The 18,735-nt window shown below is 44.5% G+C and overlaps 1 protein-coding gene across 8 annotated transcripts in view; it reads left to right on the top strand.

Annotated features, from left to right (window-relative positions):
* LOC137522827 (synaptotagmin-1-like) overlaps window positions 1-18,735 on the top strand; it is a 304,083-nt gene that overhangs the window by 195,962 nt on the left and 89,386 nt on the right. For 5 of the 8 annotated variants that reach the window (XM_068242935.1, XM_068242939.1, XM_068242938.1 and 2 more), the window contains exon 2: window positions 12,654-12,820. In XM_068242935.1, coding sequence (XP_068099036.1) covers window positions 12,661-12,820 — 160 coding nt within the window. In that variant the 5' untranslated portion in view covers window positions 12,654-12,660. Of the gene's footprint in view, window positions 1-8,236; window positions 8,360-12,653; window positions 12,821-18,735 lie in introns of those variants that run through there. The other 3 variants (XM_068242933.1, XM_068242932.1, XM_068242936.1) reach the window with 2 other exon arrangements.

Below are 18,735 nucleotides of genomic sequence, written 5' to 3'. Positions count from 1 at the left end.
CTGACAAAGATCACTTCAAAGTCTGCTGCCACTTTGGACCTAATGAATATGAGAGTCTGAAAAAAAATGCATGCAGTCTGAAAAGGCATGGGTCCATACGAGCTGACTACCGTAAAACAGTTTTGGTTCTGTTACTTCTGTTCACCGGAGTGGATGGCAATAAGCATGAAAGTCTCCATAAGCTTGCTTTCCCTGCCCCTGGTGGCAAAATAGGGTAATGGAACGCAGGTTTACCCTGCTAGTGTAAAAGGGGCCTCTAGCTACATACATTTGCATTTAGAAAAAATTGCATACTAGTAATGCTGTATCAACTCAAAATTATTTACATCTTATTTTTGTCTTATGATTATTATTTACAACTTATTGGACATCCCTAATAGCTTGATCAAATGTTATGGAAAATAATAGCAGGGGTCGCAGTGCATAACACAGAAATGTATACAGCAGTTGTGGTCCATAATTACAGTAAGTAATAATTACAGTAAGTAATAACAGCAGTTACATGTAATAACAGACCACTGGCTTCTAGGCCTCGTTCAAATTGGGCAAAGCAGATGGCAGCGCGTTCGGATTGCAATGCAAGCAATCAAACACCCAGTGGCGTAACTAGGGTGTTTGACACCCGGTGCGGAAAATTCACCGACACCCCCCCCCCTTCCCCCCCCAAAAAGCGAAGCGCACAGCGGCAAAAAAATGGGTGTGGACATGACATGACATGGGTGGGGGTAACTGTAATGTAACTGTAAGGCAGTGGGCTAATATAGGTAGACAGAATAGTTTCCCCCAGTATAGGCTAGGTAGGTAGGTGCCCCCAATACAGGTTAGATAGGTAGTTGCCCCAGTATAGATTACATAGGTAACTGCCCCCAGTATAGGTTAGATATGTAGGTGCCACCCATTATAGGTTAGATTAGGTAGGTTCCCCTTGTATAGGTTAGATAGGTAGCTGCCCCCCAGTATAGGTTACATTAGGTAGGTTCCCCCAGTATAGGTTAGATAGGTAGCTGCCCCCCAGTATAGGTTAGATAGGTAGCTGCCCCCCAGTATAGGTTAGATTAGGTAGGTTCCCCCAGTATAGGTTAGATAGGTAGCTGCCCCCCAGTATAGGTTAGATAGGTAGCTGCCCCCCAGTACAGGTTAGATAGGTAGCTGCCCCCCAGTATAGGTTAGATTAGGTAGGTGCCCCTCAGTATAGGTTAGATTAGGTAGGTGTCCCCCAGTATAGGTTAGATTAGGTAGGTGCCCCCCAGTATAGGTTAGATAGGTAGCTGCTGCCCAGTATAGGTTAGATAGGTAGGTGCCCCACGCACGGTAGGTGCGTGAATAAGGCTGTTCCCCCTTTCTATGTTGTCGAAACTCCCATCAGGAACTGTCTTTGCAGGCTTGCCATGAGGCTGGTTCCTGACATCCCATTTTAGTGAGCTGAATCATTCTTTATCACTATAAACACACTACTCTTCTATAAACACACTACTCTTCTATAAACACACTACTCTTCTTCACAGAGTGATGTCCGTGGTTTTATCTACGAGGCAGGGTTACAACAGAGCTGGGTTTAATAGTCAGAACAGCACGAGCAGAACACATAGTATTTGACAGATGTCAGGTGCAGCCTGTGCCACATCAGGAAAGTTGCTTTTGACATAAATCAATAGCCAGGAATGTTTGCGGCACCACAGACAGACCAGACATCATTTTTGCAGACATGAAAAATGCCAGAGTAAACGTAAGGGTACAATTACTGGCGAAAACAAAAGCGATGGACTTAGCAGACTGAAAATGTAATTCCACTTTTCTGAGAAACTGTCCTAAGAGTGATAAAAATATTATTAATTGCCTATTTTATGCTGTTTGGATTTCCTAGGATCCTTTATGTATGATGTGATTGTTCAAAATTCTTGGATGGTCAGTCAGTCCTTTATTCCCTACAGATGAAAATCAATTGTCCAAATGAAGAAAGAATAGCATTTCATAGCAAGTCCCCTCCTGCTCCTGTTATTGTCGTAAGTTAAATGGAATCTGAACTGAGTAAAATTATTTAAAATAAACACATGGGGCCTGATTCACAAAGCGGTGCTAACAGTTAGCACGCTGGTGAAAAGCCCTTTATCATGCCTAAACTCAGTTTAGGCATGATAAGTTTAGGAGTGATAAGTTTAGGTGTGATAAGTTTAGGCATGATAAGTTTAACCTCCTAAGCGATAATCCCAAACTGAGCTCGGGGTATATCGCGCAGGAGGATTTCTCAGGCCCTGGTGGGCCGATTTGCATAATTTTTTTTTTGTTACACGCAGCTAGCACTTTGCTAGCTGCGTGTAACTTCCGATCCGCCGCCGCTCGCCGTGCCGCGCAGTACCCCCCCCCCTCCTCCCCGACCCCTTGCGCAGCCTGGCCAATCAGTGCCAGGCAGCGCTGAGGGGTGGATCGGGACTCCCCTTTGACGTCACGACGTCCATGACGTCGGTGACGTCATCCCGCCCCGTCATGGCGACCGGGGAAGCCCAGCAGGAAATCCCGTTCTGAACGGGATTTCCTGCTTACTCTGATCGCCGAAGGCGATGGGAGTGGGTGGGGGATGCCGCTGCGCTGCGGCTATCATGTAGCGAGCCCTGGGCTCGCTACATGATTTAAAAAATTAAAAATTTAAAAAAATAGTGCTGCGCCACCTCCTGGGTGATATAATTGTATCGCCCAGAGGGTTAAGCACCAACTGGGTTAGCACCGCAGTGCACAGCTGATCAAAAGTTTTGTGCTAGCAAAGTCTGGTGCACTTCGCATAGAATTTAATGGCGCTACTTTGCGTGCGGGACTTTGCGAGCGATCTAAAATTATCTAAACTTCTCATGCCTAAACTTATCACACCTAAACTTATCACGCCTAAACTTATCACGCCTAAACTGGCTTTTCACCAGCGTGGTGCAATGGTTATCACGCCTAAAGTCTCTAACTGGGTTAGCACCGCTTTGTGAATCGAGCCCATGATGTACCAGGAAATGAATATTACATACTTACCTTGCTGTCCATTCCTCTCAGAAACTCACCATTTTTTTCTTACAACGATTCCTTACAGTTCTGAAACGATTCTGTCAGAACTGAAATAAATCAGTTGCTATCAGTTATATATCAGTTGCTGTCAGTTATATATCAGTTGCTGTCAGTTATAACTGAAAGGACAACTAGTGTCCATGTTCCTCTATGGCGCACATGGACAATATTACAGTTTAACAGTGTGCTGACCAGGAAGCTGTTATGGGGTAATGGCCATTTTCAAAATGGAGGACAGAGAATTCCATTGATCACATTGGACAAACAGGACACTGGAGAGGTATGGGGAGCTACACTTGTTATGGGTTGGGGAGAGTCATTATGACCACACTTGTTATGGGTGGGGGAGAGTCATGATGGCCACACTTGTTATGGGTGGGGGAGAGTCATTATGGCCACACTTGTTATGGGTGGGGGAGAGTCATGATGGCCACACTTGTTATGGGTGGGGGAGAGTCATTATGGCCACACTTGTTATGGGTGGGGGAGAGTCATTATGGCCACGCTTGTTATGGATGGGGGAGAGTCATTATGGCCACACTTGTTATGGGTGGGGGAGAGTCATTATGGCCACACTTGTTATGGGTGGGGGAGAGTCATTATGGCCACACTTGTTATGGGTGGGGGAAAGTCATTATGGCCACGCTTGTGGGGATGGGGGAGAGTCACGGTAGCTGCACTTGCTTTTGGTGTGAGGGAGTCCTGATGAACACATTTGTTATGGGTGGGGAAGAGACATGATAGCCACACTTGTAATGGGTGGGGGAGAGTCATTATGGCCACACTTGTTATGGGTGGGGGAGAGTCATTATGACCACACTTGTTATGGGTGGGGGAGAGGTATGATGGCTGCACTTGTTATATGACCTCTGGCAGATAAGTCCCCAGGTTGTGAGGGTCACCAGGGAGAGATAAGGAAAGGAGTGTGAATGTTTTTTGGGAGCACTATGATTTGAAATTACGCCCTTGCTTGTAATTCTTTGCATTAAAATATTGTTTACAGCATAAATCCTACTGCCAGGAAAAAATGGCATCAGAACAGCATTTAAGCACAGCACTTTTTTCTTCAGTGGGAAGTTTAGATCCAAAGTTGAGGAAGTGATTACATTATCTTGTTTATGTTTACTTATCAGCCACTAACAGTAAACATTCCTAGCAGTGCTTCAGCTGAATACAAGCAAAAAGTGTTCACAGAAGAAAAAATTCCCACAGGATACATTAAAGTGGCCATACATCAGGCAACTTGAGGGCCAGTCAACCATCTGAATCGATAATTATTATCAAATCAGATGTAAAGCCTTGAGCATGCCCAATTGGCCATTTGACCAATTTTGAGCTGAAATTGGTTGCATGCATCAATCAGATGTACTAGGAAATCTCAGGCCCACATGCTCGATTTGGTGTGCGGCGGTAACGATGTGCAATATTGGGACAAGCGACGAATGTGAGGGAACTGCCAGCCCTCCCCCTCCCCAATGTAAATATGCCCCCTGGCTGTGCATTTATTTGTTATATGTCAGTTGTCGCCCACTGCGGTGTCTATTCATCTTCCGTACCCGTATTTGCTCCTCACTTGATGCCAGTGTAACGGCTGAGGCGTGTGTGTGACACACGCACCATGTGCTATATGCTGGCAGCAAGGGAGGGGCAAATACTGAAGCTGAAGGTGGATAGGCAATGTGGCAGCAGACAGCATACAGGGAAAGTGTAAATGCACAGCTGGGGGGGGGGCATATTTACATTGGGGGACAGCAATGGAGGCAGTGAGGCAGCGAACACAGCGTCACGAGGCCGATTTCCCAGAAATTTCATGCTGGAATTGACCTGTGGTGTATGGGCAGCCAACAGATCTCTTTCTGATTAGAGATGTCTCTTGGTCGAATTTGCCCATACATCGCTAGAAGTATGGGTGCCTTTAGAATATATAAATACAGCAGCTATGAAATAAATAACAATGGCAGCCTTCAGAGCAGATAAACTGTACTTTGGGAACTTGTAATTTGTAAACGGCGATAATAATTATGCACAGATGCAAATATGATAACTGTATGTGTAATAAAAAGTACGGAAACACGCTTTTTTTATTATTATGTCACAGTTTAATAAAAACATAAAAAAATTAAAATAATAAGAATTAATAGAAAATAAGTTTTGTTTTTGCTTTCAGCAGCATTCTAAATAAAATGTGTATTTTATGGTCAAGAGATTGGATGTAGAATGTGGCATAATATGAATAAGTGCAAGCATGATCGGGGAAGGGTGGCAAGCATCTACAGTATATGTATTTGTACTTTCCAAATCTTACTTTAATGAAAGGTAATTCTTCTCACAACAGTAATAAAAGGATTGTCTTCTGAATTTGAACTTGTTAATGTTAGTGACAGTCGTGTCAGTAGGTTCACTATAGACAGTCATTAATGATGTCATTAATTTCAGACAATTGCTAATTCTGTCAGATTTTGTTACATAAAGGTTACATATCAAAGGACTGGTCCACATCTATCTGTCATGGGAAGTGAGTGAGGCCAGGAAACAGAATAAGTGGCAGCCACATCTTAATAAGATATTATCATGATTTTAGAATACTCAATTTGAAATGTAATTACTGGAGATTTCTGGAATATACTGACTATTGGGCATATTCACTAATGGGACATTTTACCGGTACTAAGGCCGTTTACTAAATTTAAATTGATAAACAGAGGTCTATTTGAAAACAATTGACTTGCAATCAACCTGCATTAAAAGTAATGTTAAAATGACAATTGAACTGTATTGATGGGTGTAAAGTAGCACACTAGAGCTTATATTCAAAGAAAAAAGGTGGATAAAATGAAGCACAAGGTGAATAAAATACATTAATAGCAACTAAAATATAAATAAATGAGGTGGCTTACCTCAATGATGACACACCCATATAGGAATGAATCCGCCTTGAATCTGGCTACTGGCATTTAGTGACACTTTATTTGGCCTGAGGAAGTGGGCAAGTTCCCACGAAACACGTTGCCTGTGCTTTTTTTTTTTACTAATAAATATCCATTCCTATATGGGTGTGTCATCATTGAGGTATGCCACCTCATTTATTTATATTTTAGTTGCTTTTAATATACGTTATTCACCTTGGGCATCTCTTTACCCCCTTTTTTACTGTGTCTCACCCCATTCGTGGGGTGCTCCTACACCTGACACTGTCACTACCTAGTTTGCCAGTGTGTAAGAGTTTTTTCAAGACAGCGACCTTCGCCAGGTCTCCTGGTACCCCGAGTGGAGTCGGGTTTGTGCATCTCCACCTGCCTGCAGTGGTCGGTTGCCCTTCTGCAACCCGCCTTTGTGAGTATTATTTCAAAACCATTTAGATTTATTCATTAATCTCTGTGACGTACTGCACCATCTAGGCTCCCATTGTCTCTGTGTTTCTTTCCATAGGGTGCATATACTCAGACAAAAGCAGGGAAAAAAGAGACTTCAGAGTCTCTTTAAAGAAGAACTTTAACCCAAGATTGAACTTCATCCCAATCAGTAGCTGATACCCCCTTTCCCCTATATATCTTTACATTTTCTTGAATAGATCAAGGTGGTCTGTGTGACAGATATTGTGGTAAAACCCGTCACAGCATGATGTCATGACCATGGTCCTGACAGTTTGCTGTCTGTGAACCTTGTTGCTTTGTGGGAAATAGCATCTTTTTAAAACTGCCAAGCAAGCAATATCTCTCTCTCTGCATAGAACTCTCAGTAACGAACATTCCATACAGATCACCTGGCAGAACTAAAGATGTCACCTCCAGGGATAAATTTCAGAACGTAAATCAGGGAGAGGAAAGATTTTACAATGGGCAAACATTGGCTGAATACCATATACACCATGGTCCTGACAGTTTGCTGTCTGTGAACCTCGTTGCCTTGTGGGAAATAGTGTCATTTTCCAACTGCCAAGCAAGCAGTATCTCCCTCTGTGTATAGAACTCTCAGTAATGAACATTCCGCACAGATCACACAGCAGAACTAAAGATGTTACCACCAGTAATGCATTTCAGAATGTAAATCAGGCAGAGGAAATATTTTACAATCTGCCAACACAGGCTGAATACCAAAAGTACTCGCATTTAAGCCGATCCATGTATAAGCCGAGGTACCCACTTTTCCCTCAGAAACCAAGAAAAAGTGATTGACTCATGTATAAGCCCCTTCCCCAATACAGCCCCCTCCACATTAGCCAGATGTTCCCCCAGTACAAGTCAGCCCCCCTCCCCATAGCCAGATGTGCCCCAGGATCAGACAGCTGTGTCTCAATAAGCCACTAGATGGCATCATAGATATGAGACACAGTGATTGCCACACAGGAAGAATCCCTAATCATTGTACCGCTGACACGTTGCTTGCATGCTCCGCTCCACAAGCCAGGGGCACAGGTAGCCTTGAGCAGCGCACTCTGCACACCATGTTGCAGAAGATGGGGGGGCACAGACAGCAGGGAGCCAGCTGGCAAGAGCAGGATCACTAGTGCAAGATCCTTATGCTCCTCTAAAAACCTGCTTCACCATCTGTTCTGCTCCACTAACTCGTATATAAGCAGAATGGGTAACTTCTCAGCACAATTTTTATGCTGAAAAATTAGGCTTATACGTGAGTATGTACAGTAATCTATAAATATTGTGTAAAAAAAAATAATCAATTTTATTTATTATGTCATTTTCACTACAGTTCCTCTTTAAACATGGCAGCTGACTTGCCTGGAGTATGCTCTAGACCTCCCTTGGCTGTGGGCTGCACATGTGATGAGCAGTCATGCTGAATGCTGCTGTAGGGGTCTTCCTGTGACTGCTGCCGATTTACAAAGGAAGAGGAAAGGGGCAGGCTGCTCTGTAATGCTTACAATCCAGTGAAACAAGCAACTGTGGGGAAATATGCCACATAAAAGAGAAATGCACCCTGGCTTTGTTCACTGCCTCGCCCTGTTGTTGTTTTCTTTCTACACATATTTGTGTTTTTGTTCAGACCAAAAGCAGATATCCTATAATAAATCTATTATCTTGCCATCTCTGAGGTGATCGTGTCTGGCAGCCATGTTTTGATGTGTAAATAGCAGTTACCAGTTCCACAGGGGAGTCTCTTGTAGTGAGCCGCATCTGGATAATGAATGGGAGGGAGGGTTGCCAGGGAGATGATGACTTGTGATGAGGCAGCATTGTCTGTGCCAGTACCCAGAAGTCATGGCCACACAGATGCTGCTTCGAGATCTCCAATCACGTCAATGGCTGTCACAAGCATGGCTCTCCGGAGTGTGTACCTGTAGAGCAGATTATTCAGGGTACCTGTGGGATGACACGTTTCTGAGGAGTGACAGCTAACTGCAAAACAGTAGTGTTATTCTACAACAAAATGTGTATTGAGGGACTGTTGAAATATAATATGTAACTCTGTGACAACATTATTTCAGAGAGCTTGTTTGTGACAACAATTTGTAAAGCATGCTTGTCCTAATATAATTACTATTAGACCTAAAACTTTCCAACCAACTTGATTTTAAAGCAAACCTGTAAGATTAGTGTAATGAAGAAAAAATAAGATACTTACTTCCTCCAGAGGCTTCCCACATCCTCTTCCAGACCACCGCTGGATGCTGGGACAAATTGGCCTTGATGCATGAGCTAGCAGTAAATACACCGCACACACACACAGTGCAGATTAATATTACAGCGAGCACCCAGTACGGGGTCCTGTCAGTGTAGCATGCGCTCGTAACTGCCAGGTGATGCACTCGAAGTGCATTACATAATTACCATACTAGCGGCCATGCTACTAGAGCACCGCGGTCACGCTTTGAGCGCATCATGTGGTAGTTACGAGCACACGCTGCTACACTAACAGGACCGCGTGCTGGGTGCGCGCGGTAATATTAAACCGCGGTGTATGTGGGTGGTATATTTACCGCTCATCCATCGTTCATCCATCAAGCTCAAAGAGAGCTGCCGCACTCTGCAGGCACAGTACACCTTGTGCCTGCGCAGTAGCATGGAGCCACCAGGGCTTTGCTTTTTCCAGCCGAGCGCAAGCAGCTCCGTGCTACTGCGCAGGCCTGAGTAGTCCTGCGCACTGCAGCTATGCACATTCATGGACGGCAGTGCAGCCACACATACTCCTCAACAAGGCGCTTGTAGAGGGGGTTTCAGGGTTCCAGCGCTGGATCAGTGGAGGCGAGGGGGCAGGGGGAAACCTCTGGAATTATCTACTGAGGTAAGTACCCATTTAGTGCACTTTTTTCCTTTCAGGTTTCCTTTACCAACTTCATAACAATTCTAGCACCCCAAAGTGGGAAATAAATGTAGATCAGATAACAAGGCTAGTGCTGACTAGTACATCACTGTCCTGCATGCCTTACGTGCCACAGTATGGTCTCCCACATTCACAGAGGCGTGTCTGTCATCACAGAGCTTTGACTGTAACTCTTCTGTTCCTTCTAACCCAGGGCTGTCCAATTCCAGTCATTGAGAGCCGAGGTCCTCACACATTATTAGCACAGCTCAAAGTAATTGATGGGACTAAGTCAGGAAGGGTGTGGTGTATAAGGCAGAACACCTTTGTCCATTTTTCAGCCCATCCTAAACACTGGCATGGCTCTGGCCCTTGGGACTGGAGTTGGACAGCCCTGTCCTAACCAATCAAAGCTTGCATCCGCTAATACGAGGGTGCATGTGCACGGTGCAAGCTGCCTAGTGTTAACCAACATGGATATATGACTGGCCCTAAGGATGCAGAAGAGTTGCAGTCAAAACTCCAGCATGAAGGCCAAATACCTGGGCGGAAAGGATGCTTGATACTTGCAGGGCCGGCGCTACCATAGAGGCTAAGGAGGCAATTGCCCCAGGCTACAAGAGGAAAAACTATTTTTTCTTATAGTTTTTGAGAAAATCGATTTTAAATTTTCTAAGGAAAAAAGTATACTTTTAAATGCGGTAAATGTCACTTTTAGTAGCAAACCTAATGGTAGTGCAATTGTACATGTATCAAAAGAAAGAGCAATGAATTTCCTGACGGGGTTTCCAGGGGGTCTATACACAGTACGTATGAACCTCCTGGAAACCCCACCGCAGCCGCAGCGCTTTGGCCAGGGATCGCTATACAGCCGCAATATGGCTGTATGAAGATCCCTGGCATTTTTTCCTATTTTCCAAAATTTTTTCTTTATGTTGAGAGTGTGAAATTTTTTTAAAAAAAAGTTATGTGGGGTCCCCCCTCCTGAAACTTTGTAACCCCTTGTCCCCCATGCAGGCTGGCATAGCCAGAATGTGGAGCTCCGACCGATTGGGGCTTCACACCCTGACTTTACCAGCTGCAAAAAAGGTCCCTTAATGCTGATTTTTGCTCCAGGGTATCTGTTGGGGCCCCCCAGGTTTATTTTGCCCTGGGGCCCCATTGTTGCTAAAACCATCCCTGGATACTTGAGGAACAGTTAAGTGACAAGACAATATACTCTGTACAGCGCTACGGAAGATGTCGGCGCTATATAAATACAAAATAATAATCGTGACTTCTGTCATAAGAAAAAAAAAGGATGGGTATGTTAAAGGAACACTCTAGCAAAAAAAAGAAAGCAGGTAAAATGTGACAGAACAAACAGGATTTGGACTAGTCCATCTCCTGATGAGGGGTTTTCTTTGTTTTAGTGCCTGTCTCCACTCGTCAGTATTTCTGTGCATTTTCTGCACAGGAAAACTGCAACCAATGTTAACCACTTCAAGACCATAGGCTTACACCCCCCTAGTGACCAGGCTATTTTCTACAATTCAGGCCACTGCAGCTTTAAAGTGAACCTCCAGACTAAAAATCGACTCAGCAGCACTGAAAAGGCCTGGTGTTTCTTTAACAGTTTCACAGCATCAGAACTTTGTTTCTCTTATACAAGTCTCATTTTTAGCTGCACAGAAGAAAACTGCCCGGGCAGTTTTCCCCTTATGCTGTGCAAAGCATGATGGGATTTCTGATGATGTTGTTCTTATTCTGCTGTTTTGGTGCAATTTTTTTTTTTACATTTTGAATTTGACATTTGAAGCCTAGTGTGTGCAGCTGGGAGGAGTTATCAGGACACAGGACAGTTGGGACTGTGTTTCATGCTCCCTGTCACCTCCTTTCAACCAAAAAGATGGCTGCCCCCATGACAAAGATGGCAGCCCCCATGAATCACAAACATTTGCCTGTTCTTTTAAAAAAGGGTGGGTAAAAGATTATATTACATATCTATTCTAATTAACATAACTAATGTAACTTAATAACAGTATGTTTGTTTAGGCTGAAGTTCCCCTTTAAGGCCATACAACTCAGCACACAAGTGATTCCACCCTCCCCCCCTTTTCTGTCAACCAACAGAGCTTTCTGTTGGTGGGCTCTGATCACTGCTGCCTTGTTTTTTTAATTTATGTGATTGGGAGGGGGGGGGGGGGGTTTAATCAATTTTGCTATTTTTACTTTTATCTTTGTTAATCCCCTCCTTCCTTCCCCCCGCCAGCCAATCACAGCGATAGGGTCTCTCATAGGCATTAGCCTATGAGAGCCGATCACTCTCTGCCTGCCGAGAGGACAGCCAAGTGACACGGCTGTCCCCAGTACAGCGCTGCCTTAGATCGCAACACTGTACAATGTAAATAGATGGTTTCGCCGTCTAACAGTCTCCTAGCGGCGATCGCCACTGGGAGACTGATGACGGAGCTGAGCTGCTTCATTCAAGCGGGGATGCGCGTGCAGCGCCGCACGTGCTCCCCTGCAAACCACGCCCCCAGGACTTAACGCCAATTAGCGTTACGCGGTCCTGGGGGAGCCACCGCGTTCAATTGGCGTGATGGCGTCTTTAGGTAGTTAATCAATGGGCTACTTCACACTTGGATTCATTTTTCACACCCAGAAAAACTATTGACAGCAATGCAAAACTTTCAGACAACTCATGCAGAAAAACTGACGCACAGAAAAATTTACTAGTGGAGACAGGCCCTTTAAAAGTATTTCTTCAATGGGTAGTTGCTAAGTCTAACTGACAAAATAGTGTGCAAGTGAGTAGGAAGGTTGGCTGGTATATTACTATTTTGGCAGTTAAACTGTTGTTGAGGAACTACTTTTGAACATAAACCTTGAGAATCCCCCATGAGGAGATTGACAAGTCCAAAAACTGTCGGTTCTGTCAGATTTTAACTGCTAACTTTTTCGCTGGCGTGGTCCTTTACAATGGAAGATTGCACAAAATCCCTTAGCATTGTGTTTCGCTAGGCAATTTTCTTCTGATCTTATTGATTTAACCTGAATGCAAAAGCAGGAAAAATGCTGCACAAACTACTTTTGCGCTTGGGATAAAATCAAACCGCACCAGTGTGAAAAGGGCAGCGCGATTGTAAGGAATGTCTATTTGTTGTGCTAGTTTGTTGAGAAGCTTTTATTCGACTTTAAATTGTTTGTTTTTACTTGCTGCTGAACAAAGAGGAATGGCAACGGAAATCTATATTCATCAATACTTTCCTTTTTCTGCTTTGTCTTGTTTTCATGCGTCGGTCTCACTGTAACTACATAACAAACATGTTTTTCATCCATTTAATGGCGGTTTTTTTACTGCTTTGCAGCTCCACAATGAACCAGGGGCGTAGGTCTGCCGATTTTGCGTCCGAGCAGACAGAACGGTCGACAGTCTTGCCAGAGACCCATCAGAATGGCACGGACATCTCGAGCAAGCAGAACGTCTTCTCGGACATGAAGGATAAATTTATGAATGAACTGAGCAAACTACCAAGTAAGGGAATGTCTAATATTCATATAAATTTCCACCAGAAAAGATAAGACCCAACAATGTTTAAGCAGGTCAGACCTGAGCGCCTGTGTGCTGAGAATCAATGAATATCCATTTGTCCTGGAGGGGAGATTGTCACATTAAATTGTTACAGCTTTATAGTTTCAAAGGAAGTATAAGCCGAGAGAGGACATTAATCACAAGCCCAGCACAGGCAGCTCTCCTGGAGGGTTATTGAAGGAACTTGTAGGAGTGAAAGGGCAAAGACGTATTATTTACTGTTTATACTTGAATATAAACCGATTTGAATATAAAGAGAGCTCTCCATTTCAACAGGTAAAACAGGTTAAAAGCTAAGACTATAAACCAAGGTGGGGCCTGTACTCCGAGGACGGGCTTCTCGGCACATGCCGAGAAACGCGTAGTGCCTGAGTTTGGCACGGCTATAACAGCAGTGCTGTAGTCTGCGACCCGCACACGGGTAATTCAATATTGCCGGATCCCGAACTACTTCTCCCTCCGAGTTGCTATGACTCGGAGGCACAAACACCAATAAAACCGCGCTTCAGAGTCCTTATATCCAGCAGATACGGACCACCCTATAAAAGCAAAAAAAATACGCACATAGTGGGCGGAGCCGGTGTACACGCTGACGCTGCGAGAGGAGGCAAGCCAAGTGTGGACGTGTTCCCCTGTGTTCCGCAGCCAGCACTCATGATATGCTAAATGACAAGTAGCTTTCCGGTGAGTGCATGCACAAGAGGGGAGAAATCCTGATCCCTCTATGGTGGTGGCACGTCCCCCTGGACTGCAACACAGGGAGCTGATTGTGATTTTATCAAAACAATACTTTGCACTATACGCGTATTTTATTTGCTTTTATAGGGTGGTCCGTATCTGCTGAATATAAGGACTCTGAAGCGCAGTTTTATTGGTGTTTATGCAATAGGTGTGAGATTAAAAGGTGACTCTTATTATTGCTGCGATCCCCTAACTAGGATTTACTATCTGTGGAGCGCAATTTTTCCTAAACCTGGTGGGTATGACTCGGAGGGGGAATAGTATTGAACGCTTCCCAGAATTTCACTGGCAGCAGGATGAGCAGTCATTCAGCTCACCCTGCACCAAAGTGACCGAGCCGCAAAGTGCCATGCAAGCCTGTGATCCACTAACACCAATCTTGCTGCCATATTGATTGCCCTGGCTGTTCCTGCTCTTACCCCCCCCCCCCCCTTTCCCTACTATGGATGGTCGAAATGCCAATTTCCGATTCCGTGGTAAATCCGCATTCCGCCATTGCCAATTACCGATTCCGCTTTCCGCTACCAATTTTCGCATTCCAATGCAGAATGTCCACCGCAAATTGTGGAAATTCCGCCCGACTTTAACATCAATTTTCTCAAAAACTATAAGGTCTTTTTGAAAACTTTTGTTTGTATCTTGTTCACAAGATTCTGCTTAATAAACCCTTAAAATTTGGTGTTTCTATGACTTACGGGGGCTTTGCTATTAACCACTAAAGTTGGCGGATTTTTACTGTAATGTAAAATGCAGAAAATAGGCAGATGCAGATTTTCTGCATTTTACATTACAGTAAAAATCCGCCGACTTTAGCGGTTAATAGCAAAGCCCCCGTAAGTCCTAAAAACACCACACAATTTTCAGGGTTTATTAAACTGAATCTTGTGAACAAGATGCAAAAAAAAGGTTTCAAAAATACCTTAGAGTTTTTGAGAAAATCGATGTTAAAGTCGGCAGAAATTTCCGGTGGAAATTTCCCACGATTTCCGGCAGAAATCCGCCTACCGCACTTGCATTACCAATTTCCGCATTCCGATGCAGAAATGCAATTTCCGGTCGGAATTTCGGAAATTGCATTTCCGCGGAATCCGAATGAGCATCCCTATTACCTACCCCCATCATACATACAGTTGGGGGTGGGGACTGGTGCAACTACCTCTCCTGCATTCAGCCTCTGCCAGCCATCATGCTCTCCTCCATCTACCAGGGGTGTAACTACAAAGGAGCAGCCCCTGTGACTCCAGGGGGGCCCAGAGCTGAAAGGAGGCCCCAACTACTACTTCATGCCTGTGATAAAGAGGTCCATCTTTCTGTTCCAATATATTTTTATTGAAAAGATTTTGTAGCGATTACATCAAGTACAAGTATAATAAGTGAATTACAGTCAAACAACATACATAGGATAGCTTTTTAACAGTAATCACAGTGTTAGTATATAGTATTTTAACATTAGGTTAAGTTTCGCTGCTGCGATTTGCTGTTGTGATAGGCTGTTCTATTCCTCTGGAGTTACCCAGTTCTTGTTAATTCTCGTGGGTGTTTAAGAGGGCGTTGTACCTACTTAGGTGTGTATTATCATTATTTTGGTGAAGACGGGTAGCCAGAGGGGGCTATAATATAGTTTTTCAGAGGATGTGTTGAGGTATGGGGAGAGAGAAAAGAGGTAAAAGAGCTGTGTAAGTAGGAAGAAGGAAAGAGAGAGGTCCCGTGGGGGGTGAGAGGAGGGAAAGTGGGCATTCCCAGGATCACTTGTTGCCTATTTTGACATAATAGTCTTGTATTTATCAGAGTCAGTGTAGTCATACCAACATGCCCATATCTTAGAGATCTTATCAGCTTGATCATTCGCAGTTAGGACCAGTTCCTCCAGTTCTTTAGTTCTCTCGACCCTTAGGAACCATTGTTTTAAGGTAGGGGTTGTTTTGGTTTTCCAGAGTGCAGGGATGGTGGCTCTGGCTGTGGTGATCAGATGTGGTAGTATGGATTTTTTATATTGTGCAGGAGAGATAGTTGAACAGTGTAATAGGAAAGTTTCTGGGTTGAAGGGGATTGTAAGTCCTGAGATTTGCTGAGTAATCCTGTGTACATCTCTCCAGAATCCAGCCAGCTGAGGGCAGGAAAAGGCTATATGTAGCAGATCTCCGGGGCCCCCTTCGCATCGCCAGCATATATTGGGAGAGGTCCATCTTTCATATTAGGTGTTTTGTATCTAGACTTGTTATGGGTGTTAAGATTATTATTATGCCCATACTTGTTTTAATGACCCTTGCAAGATAGGCCCACAGGCTCTGAGGGTTTGAATTCCCGCCTGGGCACTTTCTGCATGGAGTTTATATGTTTGGGTGGGTTTCCTCTGAGCACTCTGGATTCCTCCTCACCCCAAAAAAGTTAATTGGTTTCTTCTAAAATTGGCTCTAGACTACGATGTCCATATGACTGTGGTAGGGATTAGATTGGATTGTGAGCTCCTCTGAGGGACAGCTAGTAACAGGACTATATATTCTGTGCAGCTATGTAGTTGATGTCAGTGATATATACTGTAAATACACAAAATAAAAATCGGCTGTTTTTTTTTTCTTTTTAGATTGACTGATATTAAGGGCCATATTCGCCAAACTGCAATAAAATTGGCATGCATTTTTTAATCCTGTCTGGTCTCCATTGCTCCAGTATATGACAAGATTGCAGTAATACTTTTTCTGTGTGATCTCACATCTGTATAGAGTTGACAATGGAAATGCGCTAGGAGGAGATACGTGTTGCCGAGAGCTGCCATTGTCACTGTCACACTCTAGCGCTTGGCTTAGTGATGGGGATCCACTGCAAATGTATGGAGACAGGCCGGTGTCATGCTTTAAATAATTCAACAATACAATCCCCATTAATACGACTTCTAGGGAGAACTGATTTGAATCATCTGTGTTCATTAAGAATTGATGTTAGCGAAACACATATGTTCATCGCTTCATTGTGGCATGGAGTCACCCTTATCTTTTTCATCACGTTAATAATATATTGATGTGGAGGCCACACAAAGCATACTATTGGTATTGATGTGTTAGGAAGAAGGGAGGCAGCTGCAGACAGTAGTAGGTTGTCTTTGTGTCACAGTAATGCAGTTCACTGATCAGCACCATTGTTTCTCAGCTGTGTCAATTATGATGTCTCTGATAACAGAAGTGGTTGGCGCCACTTTCTGCTGTTGAAATGGGCAACGACAAAGTGTCAATGTAAGCTTGTGACTAGGTGGTGCCAGGTGTTACATTTGGGCTATTGTATATCAGAGAACTGGCTATCAGATACAGTCAGGGGTACTGCTAGTCCCAGGTGTAACAAACGTTGGAGAGGCAGCTGCGGTGAACAGCGCTACCACCGCAGCTGCCTCCAGCTCCCTGTTTAGCAATGTATCCGTGCCTCAGGCGTCTAGCATGCCGAGGACGGGTCTGTCAGTTGCACACAGGGATGCTTTGTCGCATGTGCACAGACAGGACCTTTATGCGGGGAGGAGGCGCGTCAGCTGACCGGCCAGTCGGCTGACGTCAGAGGAGACGCTAGCCGCTCCTCATTGGCTGATAGGAGGGGGCGTGCCAGAGGGGTCTCTTCTGCTTCATAAGCCTAGCTGAATCATTTGCAACTTGTCTGCTGTTGCGCATACTCAGTGTTAGCGCTCAGACCCTTAGATAGTTCCCGGTATGCTTTGATCCGGGAGGATTTCACACAAGATAGGAATTGTTTAATAGCTATAATATTATTCATTACTGTGTTATTATCTGTGCATGACTCTGGCTCGTTCTGACTACTCTTCTGCTCAGTGACTCTGTACCTCTGCCCATCTGATCTTTCTGCCGACTCTGCTTGCTTATACCTTACTGTCTCTGCCTCCTGATTTTGTACCGTATCTGTCTGTCTGTCGCCGTACCCGATCTGTCTGACTACTCTACTCTCACCAGAGGGCCCTTGACTCTGGTGAGGGGCACTGTACTGTTAGTACCGACCAACTCCTCTGGTGAGGTATTGCCAAAGCTACCAGTACTACTGTTGCACCAATCACTTATTGCGTTTTGTTGTCACATCAGTTTCTTATATACCAGTATTATAGGTGATTCTGCAGATCACCATATAATCAGGTATATATCTGCATTATAGGTGATACTGCAGATCACCTAATAATCAGAATTATGTTCTTTGCTGACACAAATCGTTACACCAGGCGAACCAAGCAGCCACTTGGGGCCTCACTCACAGCAGGCGCCTCCTATGCTTCCAGGTCCGCCCTGTCTGTGACATATATGGCTGCCACTGTCTCCCCATCACACACACACAGACTTCAGTTCAGCATCAATGTGAACAAAAGGAAGAGTGGTGCAGTCCCCACGGAGTACACTTCAGATACAGATTGCTCACTTCCTGCATTTGAAGTGTACAGCGCAGTTGGGATGGCCCTGATGATTAGGAGAACTCAGGGAGAAGCATGTGATCAGTTTGATCAGCTGATAGATTTGTAAGGTCCAGATTTGCTGTGATGACTTGCTGGTTTACCACATGATCAGGACCAGCAAATCAGAACCTTACAAATCTATCAGCTGATCAAACTGATCACATGCTTCTCCATGAGTTCTCCTGAGCAGGGCCATCTCTACTGCGCAGTTACTATGTACTGTCCTCCCCTCTCCGTCTCTCTAATATGCTTCTCTGTGAGTCTAGAGATGGGGAGACAGCAGGAAACTACATACCCCCACTGACATCAAAACTCTATATGGGAAGGGGGACATACCTTTAACCTATACTGGGTGTGGCTATCTATACTGGGGGAACACCCTGGCTACTTATACTGGGTGTGGCCATCTATACTGGGGCGGCACCTTTGGCTACCTATACTGGGTGTGGCCATTGATACTGGGGCAGCACCTTTGGCTACCTATACCGGGCGTGGCTATCTATACTGGTGGAACACCTTGGCTACCTTTACTGGGTGTGGCTATCTGTACTGGGGACACCTTGGTCCCTATACTGAAGGTATACTACCTATACTAGGTAAAGGGGAGGTTCATCTTTGGCTACCTATCTAAACTTGAGGGCCACAAATGATGCACTGTTTGTGGCCATAAAACCTTAGC

This window comes from Hyperolius riggenbachi, chromosome 6, assembly GCF_040937935.1.
Source record: "Hyperolius riggenbachi isolate aHypRig1 chromosome 6, aHypRig1.pri, whole genome shotgun sequence".
NCBI classification, from domain to species: Eukaryota; Metazoa; Chordata; class Amphibia; order Anura; family Hyperoliidae; genus Hyperolius; species Hyperolius riggenbachi.
The sequence above is the reverse complement of the archived record's forward strand: the minus strand, read 5'-3'. Positions and strand labels throughout refer to the sequence as shown.